This window comes from Balaenoptera acutorostrata, chromosome 3 (genome assembly GCF_949987535.1).
Source record: "Balaenoptera acutorostrata chromosome 3, mBalAcu1.1, whole genome shotgun sequence".
Taxonomy (NCBI): domain Eukaryota; kingdom Metazoa; phylum Chordata; class Mammalia; order Artiodactyla; family Balaenopteridae; genus Balaenoptera; species Balaenoptera acutorostrata.
In genome coordinates, this window is record NC_080066.1 from 170,788,654 (window position 1) to 170,802,740 (window position 14,087).

Sequence of the window (14,087 nt, forward strand, 5' to 3'; positions counted from 1 at the left end):
TCTTTATTTTACTTTATTTATTTATGCGATCCGTCAGCATTAGCTCGTTTAATTCGGTGATTACCCTATGGCGTAGGTAGCGTTATTACTCCCAATTTACAAATGATGACACTGAAACCAGACATACTAAGTCACATGCCGAAAGCTCACCCACTAAGCAGCAGCCAAGAAGCATTCAAACACTGGAAGTGTGGTCCCGGAGCCCATATGCCTAACCACCACTCTATGCTAATCTTTACCAGGTACATGTGCTGATATTAATGTCAGGATCAACAGCAGCTAACATTTAGGAAGTGCCACCTGGCTTTCTAAACTCCTCACACGTAATAACTTATTTCACCTTAATAAGAACTTAAGAAGTCGATACTGTAATAACTGCCATTTAACAAATGAAAAAATTGAGGCACAAAGACACTAAATAACTTGCTCAAGGGTACACAGCTGGGATTTAAGCCCAGGCAGGACTTAATTACCACACTCTTTTATTTCTCTACAAGCAGGGTAATCATTTTACATGCTAAACTTATGATGCCCATTTCATGGAAGAAACTAAGACTCTAACCTGCCAATACTAAGTAGCCTGCCCAACTCAAAAAGAAAGGGGCTATCAGATATTTGACATCAGACAGTGTCAAGAGGTTTTGGAGAATAACTCTCACCACAGTGTTCCAAAAGTGGCAGCAGCCAGTTGGTCACTAGATGCTCGTGGTATTCTCTGTTGCGTGAGGCCTTGGGACCAACAATTCGTCCTCCCTCAACCCTTGCTTTAAAAATTCCCCACTCAATGTTGGGAGATGCCTACAAATTCCCTGATGTCCCTACCTGGTAATGGATGACATGCTGGACTTTAGGAATATCCAGGCCCCGAGCTGCCACATCTGTTGCCAGGAGAACACAACTGTGGTGGAGAGAGAAAGCTCATTAATAATAACTAACGGCTATCATTTATCAAATTCTTACCACTGAGTACTCTAAACACAACAATCCTTACAAACACTCTACGAGACAATACTATTACATATGTCCCTTTGACAGATAAAGAAGCTGAGGCTCAGAGAGATTAACTTCCCAAGGTATATATATGGCTGTTCAGTTGTGGAGCCAGGATCCAAACCTGGGTTTCACTGGCCGCAATCGACAAGCCACACACTCTGCAATAATAAAGACTACCTCAAGTGCATTAAATGGGGCCATACTCTAGGTCGGTGACCTCATCTCCTATCACCCTCCCACTTAATTCCCTCCAGTCACACAGGCGTCCTTGCTCTCCTCGCTCTTCCTCAAACATGCCAAACCTGCTCTTGCCTCCCAGCCTGTGCACTTAGTGCACCTTAGGCCATAAAGGTCTTCCTCAGATATTCACATTTCCTTACTTTCTTCTACTCTCTGCTCAAATCTCACCTTATGAGAAAAGCCTCCCAGACCACACACCCACAGTCTGCACAACTCCCTATACAACTTTACTTCTTAGCACTTAGCACCACTTGACGAACTGCATACTTACTTCTCAGTTTATTACCTCCCTCCCCTGGGATGTAAACTCCATGACAGCAGGGACTTTGTACTACTCACTATTCTATTACCAGCCCCTAGAACAGTGCCAGGTTCACAGCAAGCACTCAATAATATGTACTGGGTGATGTTTCTTAATGTATGTGTAGTTTGAGGGGAGTCAAAAGCACCTGACGTATGTCTTAAAAACTTAAGATTTTAGGCCCTTCAGGGTCCCCACTTCCTGTATCTCTGAGATAGGGCTGCGGAATATGATGCAAACTAAAGTTTGTAAAATATTAAACCACCGCTCTAAGTCAAGGTCAGCAAACTTTTTCTGTCAAGGGCCAGAGGGTAAACTATTTTTGGCTTCGTGGGTGACGTCTGTTGAAACTACTCAACTCTGCCATTATAGCACAAAAACAGCTATAGACGATACATAAATAGGCCTCGCTGTGTTCCGATAAAACTTTACTTATAAAAACAGGCAAGAAGCCAGATCTGGCCCATGGGCTATCGTTTGCCAACTCCTGATCCAATGAACCACTAACTCTACTTACTAACATTCAGAGGGAAGTGAACCACTTGTTCTTTAAACTAATCTGTAACCGGTAACCTGACAAAACAATGTGGGCAAAAGCCAATTTAAAGCCCAGCTTCCCAGGCCCTCATTTTGACAATCTGCCCCGTGCTGCCTGCCTGACCATCACTCTGGCCCAAGAGCAGATGGACACGACAGCGTGAGCTCCGCAGTCTGACAGGCTGGTCTGAGGCCCAGCTCTACCACTTCCAAGCTGAGAAACCTTGGGCAAGCTTAAGTGCTTTTCTAAACCTTACTTTTTTTAATCTATAAAATAAGAATAATGACAAGTGGTAAGTATTAAAGCTAACATTTAGCAAGCTCATACCATGTGCCAAGCACTGTTCCGAACACTTCAAATGCATAAGTTCACTTACTCCTCAGAACAACCCTCTGCCATAACTTCTATTATTATACTGATTATGAGAAAACTGAAACACAAAGTAATCTGACCAGCTAGAAGTGACACAGCCAGGATTTGATCTCAAGCAGTCTGCTTCCAGTCTGTGCTCTTAACCGTGACTCTATTCTTCTTCTCAAGGATGTTACAAGTGAATGAATGTAATAATGTATCTAAAATGCAAGCACAACACTTAATCTGTTGTTAAGTGTTCAATAATAATAGGTATTATTGTCACCATTACTCATTATTAAAGAAGTTTCTGTTGGGCATTCCCAGCAACCAAATGTACTAGATGAGAGTAAGCCTGCCTCACGCTGTGCAAAAAAAAAAAGGCTACCTTCTACCGATAAGGCTCCCACGAGAGAAGGTAGCTTCCCACCATCCTGGTGACCTAGACCCAATGGCTAATCTGTGCGCAGGCCTGACTTACTCCTCCAGATGGGCAAACTGCTCCAGGTTTCTGAGCCTCTGCTTCTGGTGCATGCAGGCATGTAGGGTCAGTGGCATGATATCCAGGACTTTGAGGAGCCCAGAGAGGCGTTTGATGCAGGAGATACTGTTGGCAAACACTAAGGTGCGGCCTGCATACTGCCTCAGGAAGTAGTACAGATATAAGTCTTTCTCATCAGTCTCACAATGGATCTTGGTCTCTGTAAGTGTCTCTACCGTGGCCTCCTTTCTTGTAAGGTCGATGACCTTGGGCTTGCCCCTCATGCCAATCTTCTGCATGAGGAGGTCAAGTTTGGCAGTTTTGTCAATTTTCTTAGCGTGCTTCTTGTGAAGGATTCGAGCAGGAGCTTGATGTACCAGGGTCAGCGTGGCCGAAAAAACAAGTGTCTGTCTCTTTGGGTTGTACTGGGAATCACTGAGCATCTCTAGCAGCTTTGAGAGCTCAGCAAAGTGGCCTTTCTCAACCATGCGGTCAGCCTCATCGACCACCAGGCACCTACGGATCCAGACAGACCCACATCACCTGGTTAGCAGCAGGTAAGAGGAGTCATCCACAGCATACTCTACCACCCCACCACCCCCAGGGCCCTCAACCAATCTCCCTCACACATGCTCGGTTTTCTAAAGGCCCAAGTCTGGCTAGTACCACACCATGGCACTTTGTAACAGGGAGAAGGCACTGCACACTGTACCATGTCACCTCAGGTCCGCTTCAGAACAGGGGGTGGGGGCAAGGGGGAGGTACTGTTTCTCACCTGAGCTGCCGAAGGTTGCTCAAATGAGGGTGCTTTTCTTTAACTAGCTCCCACAACCGGCCTGGAGTGGCAATCACAATCTCAGGCTGACGGTTCAGCATCCTCTGCTGTTTCTGTGTGGACATTCCACCAACCAAAATAGCAGTTTTAATGCCTATGGTACACAAAACAAAAGGGACACTGTTATTCAGACTAATTGCTCAGTTCTTCCAACGCTGACACAGGCGCCCCCAGATTAGTAAAGGCTGCCAGTCACCAGCACAGCTCCCCTCTCCAGGGGGGTGCTAAGAGCTGGCTTGCCCTGTTGATGCCATTGCTAGAGGGCTTACCAGGTCTTCTATATGATCTAGGCCCTGACTATTTCCCCAACCTCATTTTTTTCTACTCTTTCCCCTCCAACCACACCAGTAGGGCTGGATTTGAACCCAGGCATGGTGACATCCAAAGCTCTGGAAAAAATGAGCAGTGGTGCACCACAGTGCTGGGAAAGATGTAACTTGTAGCTGTGACACACCTCCCCTAGGAGTTCCTGCCCATGCCCCTCAATTAAAATTAAACTGAATCTCCTCTGATGGCTAGTGTTCTCTTCTCCTCTCTAGTGGAGGACTTCGCAAGGTAGCCAGTATGGAAGGAACACAAAGGATCATGCAAGCAAAGCGCTTAGTAAAGTGCCTTGTAATACACAGTCAGAGCTTGATAAGTAACTGCTCCTTTTACTATAAAATTGAAACCCCGACTCTGCAGCCTTTCCCAAAGAATTCCCTGAAAAAGTTAAGTTCTAATGCCCTAAGGCAGGAGTCAGCAAACCTTTCCAACAGTAAACATTTTTGGCCCTGTGGGCTAAATGGTCTCTGTACAATTACTACCTCTATTCCGCTCTGCATTGGTGATGCAAAAGTGACCATAGACATATGTAAATAAGTGGGTGTGGCAGCACTTTATTTACAAAAAAAAAAAAAAAGAAACCCAAACAGTGGTTTGCCAAACGCTGCCCCAAGTATCTACTGTATCCAGTAAGTTAACCAATTTCCTATGCAGCTAGAATAGCATTAGCTATGTGTTATCCTTGGGAGAATAAAGAATGTGTCACTCAAACAGTTTTCTGTCGGGCTTAATTCTCTGGCAGGAGAGAAAGATTCCCCCTAGAGGGCGGGCACAGCTGATTCACCTCTGCCACCCCAGCTACTGGAATCCTTTCAGGCAACATTTATTAAACGGAATTAAACCTCACCTGTAAACTTGGCCACAGCATCAATGTGTTGTTTGACTTGAACGGCTAGCTCTCGAGTGGGAGCCAGAACCAGTCCAAGCAGAGGACGCCTTGGATGTGCAATTCTGCCACCCAATTCTTGTTTGAACTTTCTAGTCTGCTCTTCATCAAGCTTGTCCTCCTTGTTTTCATCCTGTTTGGGAATGGGCGTCTCCCTGATCAGGGAAGAAGGTCCTTCACCGGCATCATCATCAGCATCATCACAGGAGGGCAGCACCTGGTTTGAGACTGTAGCTCCAATCTTGGCTCTTGCCTGGCTGCGTGGTGCTCTAGCCTTCGCTCCAGCCTCCCTGGGCAGTGCTTCCAATCTCAACAGGCAAAGCTCCAGACTCAGTTCCAGCCCTGCCTGGTGATCCTGTCTCAACGCCAGCCTCATTACTGGTCTCCCCAAGTGGTGCTCCTGTGTTACTTAGAGCTGGGATAGGCTTCTTCTTCACCTGCCACTGCAGCACCGCATGAATCATTGGAATGGCAAAGGCAAGAGTTTTCCCACTTCCTTAGAAGCAGAACAAAAAACAAACAAAAACAGTGTCAATCAACAGATGTACATACTTTTGCCTGAGGTTCTATCCTTTACACGGAATGAGGGACCCTGACATAGCCAAGTGCCACCCTGACCAATCCAAAGCTCCTTCTACCCTACACAGGTACAGCACCCCTACAGCTCTGCAACCAGAGGGCACCTGTAATTAGGAGTCTGAGGAAAAGTCTGACAGACTGGCATTGCGGGCTGAGGTCACCAATAAACTACAGACAAATGTCCAAACAATGAAACCCTAAAGAGATGGGCAAGTTGTGTGTGTGTGTGTGTGTGTGTGTGTGTCTGTTGCTGTTGTGAAGGAACACAAAATTGAAGGGTAAGGAATGAACATCTGTACAATACTTTCCCAAAACCTTTCTCTGGTGGGGAAGGAGGGAGTAAAAGAAAATTTTCTTAGTTTTCGAGAAAACTTTAAAACTTCTGTCTATGCTTGAACATTTTCAAACTAGCCTTTGAACGTATATGGAGCCCAAGTATTCACACCATCTGTGTGGACAAAAACAAACAAAACAAAACACTTCAAGCTGAGAATTTAAAGTGGTTCCAAAATTAAAATGCCTCAAGCAGAAGCAAATAAGTGATCTCTTTATGAAGAAACTTTTATCACAGAACTCAAAGAACTCTCAGAGGTAATTTTCAGAGGAAAATGAGCATCTCTCAGGAACGAGGTACTATAAGCAAGAACTATAACAACAACAAAAAAGAAAGCAAAAACAAACTCATAAAACTTCAGATAAGAAAAACAGCACTTTTCATCAGAAACAACAAATGCTACAAAACAGTGCAATGACATCTTTATCTGAAGACCTGGGGAAAAAAATCTGACAATCTACAACTCTACACTTAGCAAGAATCTCTTTCAAAACAAAATGCAAACTGAAGACTTTTGTAGGTATACAAAAGCTGAAAGAATTTATCATCAGCAGACCTAGTATACAAGAAATATTAAAGAAAGTCTTTCATGTAAAACAAAAGATGATATTCGCTGAAAATCTGGATCAACACGAAGGAATGAAGAGCACCAGAAACGGTGACATGGATAAATATTAAAAATGTCTTTTTCTTATTAAAACTTCTTTAAAAAATAATGGATTATTTAAAGCAAAAATAATAAAAATGTGTTTGGGGATTTCTAACACATAAAGTATAAAACAAAAAGCACAAAGCAAAGAAAAAATGGAATTATACTCTTGTTAACGTTCTTGTACTACATGTAAAGTAGTATATTATCACTTGAAGGCAGAGTATGATATACTAAAGACATCATCTGCGAACCCAAAAGCAACCTCCAAAAGGACATAACAAAGAGTTATAGCTAATAAGACAATAAAAAGATAAAATGGTATCACAAATATTCATCCAAAAGAAGGTAGAAGAGTAACAAAGGAATAAACAATAGTTGGGAAAAATAGAAAACAAATAGCAAAACAGATTAAAACCCAACCATTATCAATAATCACATGAAATGTAAACGACCTCAACACAATTAAAAGACAGATAGTTGGATTAAACAGCAAGACCCAATTGTATGCTGCCTATAAGAAACTCGCTTTGAATAGAAAGATATAAATAGGACAAAAGTACAAGTATGGAAAAAGACACACCATGCTAACATTCATCAAAATAAAGCTGGAAAAGCTACATTAATAACCTGACAAAGGAGATTTTAGAACACAGAATACTTCAGGGAAAAAGAGGGCCTTTTCATAATGAAAAAACTGAATTCATTTAGAGGATACAATAGTCCTAAACATTTATGCATCTAATAACAGGGTTTCAACATTCACAAAACAAAAACTAACTGAACTGCAAGTAGTAAACTATCACTCAAGAAAAAATAAAAATATTTCTAATATGGTAAAGTAATTAAGTTCATAATTAAAAACCATCCTATACAGAAAAGTGCAAGCACAGATGAATTCTACCAAATATTTAAGGAAGGAAAATGCCAATTCTATACACACTCTTTCAGAAAATTGAAGGGAATACTTCAACTCACTCTGAGGCCTGCATTACTCTGATTCCAAAATCAGTCAAAGACATTACAAGAAGACAAAACTACAAACCAATATCCTATTAACAGAAATTCAAAAACCATTAACAAAATTTTAGCAAATCAAATCCAACAATGTACAAATAATACACTGCGACTAAGTTCAGTTTATCATCATTATCAACAAACTGAAAATAAAAAAAACATATATCTCAATATACGCAGAAAAGGCGTTTAAAAGAACACAGTAACCATTCCTGATAAAAATCTTTCTGCAAACTAGAAACAGAAGAGAATTTTCTCAACCTGACAGAGGACAAATAGGAAAAAACCTACTGCTAACATCACACTTAATGATGAAACACTGAATATCTTTCCCCAAAGATCAGGAACGAAGCAATGATGCCCACTATAGCACTTCAATTCCAGTTGTACTGGAGTTTTAGCCGGTGCAACACATAAGACAAAAATAAACAAAAGGCACCCAGACTGGATGAATAATCATCTTTGAAGAAAATCCTATATAATCTTCAAGAAACCAGTTGATGGTACCAAGTTGCAGGATACAAGATCAATATACAAAAATGCAGATTTCTATTTATTAGCATCAGAAATAGGAAATCTTAAATTACCATTTACAAAAGCATCGAAAATATGACGTACTTAAGGATAAATCTAATAGATGTGCATACACTGAAAACTACAAAGCGCTGCTAAGAAAAACTGAAGACCTAAAAAAATGGAGAGCTATACCACATTCATGGACTGGAAGATTCTATATTGTCCAGATGTCATGTCCTCAGTTGGCTCTATAACCAATGCAATCCCAATCCGAATACCAGCTGACTTTTTTGTAGAAATTGAAAAACTGACTTTAAAATTCACCTTGAAACGCCAAGGGCCTAGAATAGCCAAAATAACTTTTAAAAAGAACAAAACTGGAGGACTTATGCTACCTGATTTTAAGACTTATTCTAAAGCTGCTGTATCCAACATAGTGACGTATTGGGAAAACAGTAAAGATAGACAAATAGATCAATGGCAAAGAAAAGACTCCAGAAATAGACCCACACCTATATGGTCACTGATTTTCAAAAAAGATGCAAAGGCAATTCAGTGGAGAAAGAGTAGTTTTTCAACAAACGGTGCTGGAATAATTAGGTAGCCACATGCAAAACAAAACCAAACCTTTGATCTGTATTTCTCCCCATAAAAGTTAACACAGGAAGGATCAGACTGAAACACAGAACCTAAAACTAGTAACACTTCTACAAGAAAATATAGGAGAAAATCTTTGTGATCTTGTGTTAGGCAAAGGATTCTTAGGTAAGCACATCTGTAAAAGAAAAAGTGATCACTTAAACTTCATCAAAATAAGTAACTCTTGCTCTTCGAAAGACACTGCAAGGAGAATGAAGAAATAAGCCACAGACTGGGAGAAAAAAAAGCACATCACATATCTGATAAAGGAGGTGTATCTAGAATATATTATGAATTCAATAATAGGAAAAGCACAACCCAATTAAAACATGGGCAAAAGAACTAAACAGACACCACCAAAGAAGATAATATGGATACAATTAGGCACTGGAAAAGACGCTGCTCAACGAGTCACTAGGGAAATACCAATGAAAGCCACCAGGAAATATCACTAAAATTTTTAAAGTCTAAATCAAATTAAAGACTGACCACACCAAGTACTGGCAAGGACATGGACCAATCTGAACTCTCATAACCTGGTGATTATGTAAAATGGTACAATCACTTTGGAAAACTCCTAAAAAGTTACATTTACCATAAGACCTAGCCATTCCACACCTAGGTATTTACCCAACAGAAATCAAAGCATATATCCATACAAAGACTGATACACCAATATTTATGATAGTTTTACTTGTAAATGCCAAAAACTAGGAAGAACAGAACTATATCCATCAATAGATAAACAAACTGTACTCTATCCATACAGTGGAATACTACTCATCCATAAAAAGAAACGAACCATTGGTATTTGCAGTAACATGGCTGAACCTCAAAGTATGCTGAGTTAAAGAGCAGACACTCTCCCTCCCCAAAATACATATTGTATGATTCCATTTTAAAATTCTGGAAAATGCAAACTAATTGATAGCGATAGAAAGACTATCAGAGGTTACCTGGGGATGAACAAGGAGGGGAGCCTAGGTAGGGAAGGAGGGATTATTAAGGGGCCCAAACATCTTTTGGGGGTGATGGATATATTCATTATCTGCATTGGCAGCAGTTTGCCCACAGCCCCAAAAGTCTTTGAGACTAGGACCTGTGGATTCACAGCATTCCATAGAAATAGCCTGATAGGAGCTGTGGTATAAATCCAAATGTCAATCTCTAGCCACAGTGGCTCACATCTCTCCTCTGCCTTCCGGAAACAGACTTCCAGGCCTCTCTGCACATACCAAAGTAGTGTAGCCGAATGCTTAACAGCACATAGACCTAGTCTAGAACTATTCAAGCACTACCGCTTTTCAGTGGGGCAGTTTTAGGGACACTGTCTACCCTCTATGAGGCCGAGTTTCCTCTTCAGTAAGATGGGAATAATAACGGAACCTACCTCAGGGTAGTTTTGAGAAACTGAGTTCATGCAGGTAACACAGGGCGTGACGTATTTTAAATGTTAAATAAATGTTCTAAGCTATTACTGTTACCTCCATCCCCCTTTCCTGGCTTTTTCTCCCTCTTCCATTTTTATGACTCTTATACAGGACCTCACCTCAAGTTTCCTGACCACACTTCCAGAAATCCAAGGCACAGAGTGTCTAGATCAGGGGTCCCCAACCCCCAGGCCATGGACCGGTAGCGGTCTGTGGCCTGTTAGGAACCAGGCCGCACAGCAGGAGGTGAGCGGCCGGCGAGTTAGCGAAGCTTCATCTGTATTTACAGCCGCTCCCCATTGCTCAAATTACTCCCTGAGCTCGGCCTCCCGTCAACATTATGGTGAACTGTATGATTATTTCGTTATATATTACAATGTAACTAACAGTAATAGAAATAAAGTGCACAATAAATGTAATGCACTTGAACCATCCTGAAACCACCACCCATCCCCTTCCGTGGAAAAACTGTCTTCCACAAAACCGGTCCCTGGTGCCAAAAAGGTTGGGGACCGCTGGTCTACATGGTCTAGCTCTGAAATGGAGCAGGACCCTATGGTCCTCACCTCCCATGTCCTCTGCCTGCCTTTGTCTGTGGAAAAACTTCAGCCAAAGAATAAGTTTAATCAAAGAAGTGAGAAAATGCAGAAGCAAAGGAAAGCAGTCCAACAAGACCAAATCATAAAAGTTTAGTCAATAAGCATAGCTAAGGACCTTTAGTTCCTTCTCAAGGGCTATAGATAATATTCTGAGCCATATCCTGTGAGCTGTCTTGTAGATACCTTCTGTGTATCTACAGATAAAACGCCCACCAGGTGGAAAAAGTTAACTACATGATGACCAGACTGTAGCCATGACATAACCTGCCATTCCGAGAACTGGCCTCAAGAAAATGGAAACAAACCGACCCTGGAACTGAAGATTGACTGTACTTAAAACAATGAAGACGATGCTGGTCAGACCACCAATGACCAATTTCAAGATGACTGTCAACAGCTGACTCTGCTGTTTCTGCATGCGGCCCCCTCCCCTCCATCTATAAAAGCTCTTGTCCACTGGATGGGGGCGGGGGGTCGGCCTTCAGACAGGAGCACCCCCCACCCTGCCCCCCCACCGCCCCCGTTGCCGGCATCCAAAATAAAGCTAACTTTCCTTTCCACCAAGCTGGCCTCTTTATTGGCTTTTGAGCGGCGAGCAGCTGGACCCACTTTTGGTTACAGTTCTATGCCATACAATATAGTAGCCACTAGCCACACACAGCTGTCACATTCTTAAAAGGTGGTTACTCTAAACTGAGATGGGCGGCAAGTTGAAAATACACATCAGAGTCTGAAAACAGTATAAAAATAAGAATGTAAAATATCTCAATAATTTTACATTCATTGCGTACTGAAATATGCTATGTAGTTGGTTAAATATATTGTTAAAATTAATTTTCACTTTCTAAAAACCTTTTTTAATATGGCTCCTAGGAAATTTTAAGTTACATATGTGGCTCACATTACATATATATTTCTATTGGTTATTGCTGGTCAAGTTAGACTAATAGCTCCAGGCTTGTATTGCTCTTTCCCCCATCAGTAGTTGAGTCTCCCCAGGGTGAGTCAACCTGTCCTGGCTTCACAAAGTCTTAGATGGCCCAAGGAATGAGGGATCTTCAAACAATGCCTAGTCCCAACAGTCACCTCCTGCCCAAATCTGCCTACCAAATCCACCCAAAGGTTATCACAAACGCAAATCCTTCCAATGCCAATAAACCCACCAACTCCCAACGCAGCCCTTTTTATCTTTGGACAACTCTTGTGAATGAGACACTTCTTCCTTATACTAATGAAGATCTACCTCTCCAGAGGGCTGATCTTAGCCCTACTTTACCTCTGAGCCATTCAGAAAAGGCTCAAGACCTGGAAAAAAACTACCATTTACAGATCACTTACAATGCACTGTGTAAATTTTAGTTTACTATTGTTTTTTGTTACTCGTTTGCTATTGTGTAAATGTATAAATTTAGTAGGCACTTACATTTAACCCACATAGCAAAAGAAGCAGGTACTGTAGTTGTCCATCTCCATTTTATAATAGGGTCTACAGGGCGCAGAGAAATAAAGTGACCTGCCTAGGGCACCAATCAGGAAGTGGCCTCTTTCAACCCAGAGCTAGCCGACCTCTGAAAACCTTCACTCAACAGTGCTTTTGTGGTCATGCCCCCAACATTCCCGTCTCCCAGCCAACCAGCCTGTTAGCAGCCACAAGCTCAATCCAGAAGCAATCTTGCCCTGGCCAGATAAGGATGCCCTTACCTGTCTCAGCAGCCCCAAGGATGTCCAGTTTGTCACGAATGGCAGGTGCCAAGGTCAGAGCTTGGACTGGTGTGGGCGCAGAGAAGCCTAGGAAGCTGAGCGCTCGGAGAACTGGCTTGGGTACAAACAGATCCTTCCAAGCTGATACATCTGCCTTGCGATCACGCATTTCAGGCATCCACGTCTTTGCTCTTTTGGGCACCTTTGGAGTAGTACCCTGGGGAGGCTCTGATTTTTTTTTCCCTTTCTTGTTCTTCTTTTTTGGAACCGTCTGGGCCGGGCTTTCTGATGCCATCTCCCCTACCTCTGGATCAGGACAAACTGTGCCATCTCCCTGGGGCCCTGGCTCAGTATCTTTGCCCTCAAACACTTTCTGGGCACTGCTTCCTTCAGTTTCCACAGCTCTACTCTTCTTCAACTTCATCTTCTTCTTTGAGGAGGTAGACTCTCCTTCCTCCTCTCCTTCTGAAACAGCTTGTGACTTTCTCTTCTTGGGCTCCTCCTTTGAGAAGAGACTGGAGGAACCCTCCCCAGAGGAGACCAACTGATAATCCGTCAGTTCCTCAAAGCACACCAAGTCATCCATCTGTCCGTTTGCAAACATATTTGGGTCAATCTTCACCTGCTTCCATTTTCCCACAACTCTGATGCCCTTCCTCTGAATTCTGCCATAGTTTGGTGGCTCTGGCCTCGATTTTTTCTCTTTCAGCTTCATGGTTGCTGAAAAGGAGAGAAATGTTCCATTAGATTGGCAACTGAGAAGCACAGGGTTCTGAGGCAACAGATAGTTTCTAAGCAGCCTACAGAGTATCACGCCCTGCAAAGAAGTGAAGACACAAAGATGGCTCTAACGCTGATGCTGCCAGCTAGAGAAGATCAAAGAAGGAAAGAAATGTACCCGCAGAGCGGGCAGCTTGGCCTGCAACAGAGGGGACACAGGAGGTGTGGCAAAGACACATGAGCGAGATCTGGTGTGCATTCCAGATGCAATGACGACCGCTCGTGTGCCCTTGGCAGCTCCTGCTTAATCCTCTCTGAACCTCAGCGTTCTCATATTTTTAAAAGGGGGGAGGGGTTTACTAGCTAGGTCACAAAATGTTCTCTGCAATAAATAACATTCTCTAAAGCATGGTGGGTGAAGCCTGCCACTCCCAAGCCACTCTGAAGGTTGAATAAGAATCTGAGGGGGTCGCTGGAGGGTGGGTGAGGGGGACAGCTTTATTAAGAGTGCACAGAGCCTTCTTCCTTCTCAAGCCTTGCCCCAAGAGGGCAGATGCCTTTGCCACCACTCTGACCTTTGCCAGATGGCTTAAAACCCAACCAGCTTTTTCATTACCTTTTAAGTGATTTAAAAACAAGTGATCTATGCACAAGTCGTCAGACTGGAACTCGAGCCACGTTCTCCCTTTTCAGAAAGGCCGAGAAAAATAGATCCTGTGGAAAGACAAAGGGAAACCTTGGTTCAAATCTGGACCCGTCACTGGCCAGCTCTGGGTCTGGGGTGCACGTATTAATCACTGTGAGCCTCGTTCCTCGTCTGGAAAATGGGGATGATGAGGGTGTGTGTCTCCTTGGATCGTCACGCGAAGACAAAAAGGTGACGCACGCCCAGAACCGCTCAGCATGGCGCCCCGCCGGCAAAGCAACCCAGAGCGCAACGAAGGTTCACCCCCA

General features: G+C 42.8%; 2 protein-coding genes across 4 annotated transcripts in view; both read right to left on the reverse strand.

Annotated features, from left to right (window-relative positions):
* The window catches only part of LOC130707525 (cyclin-Y-like protein 1), a 49,324-nt gene extending 46,759 nt beyond the window's left edge, over nt 1-2,565 (reverse strand). For all 3 annotated transcript variants that reach the window (XM_057542504.1, XM_057542506.1, XM_057542503.1), the window contains exons 1-2: nt 2,525-2,565; nt 823-898 (exon numbers count right to left, since the gene is read on the reverse strand). The gene's annotated coding sequence lies outside the window, so the exon portion shown is untranslated. The remainder of the gene's footprint in view (nt 1-822; nt 899-2,524) is intronic.
* LOC130707519 (ATP-dependent RNA helicase DDX24-like) lies at nt 799-13,846 on the reverse strand. The gene is given in 7 exon segments (XM_057542470.1): nt 799-898; nt 2,905-3,420; nt 3,680-3,833; nt 4,911-5,263; nt 5,265-5,445; nt 12,414-13,133; nt 13,750-13,846. Coding segments are annotated over 6 exon segments (2,019 nt in total). The 5' UTR covers nt 13,129-13,133; nt 13,750-13,846.
* Between the last annotated feature and the right edge of the window lie 241 nt (nt 13,847-14,087).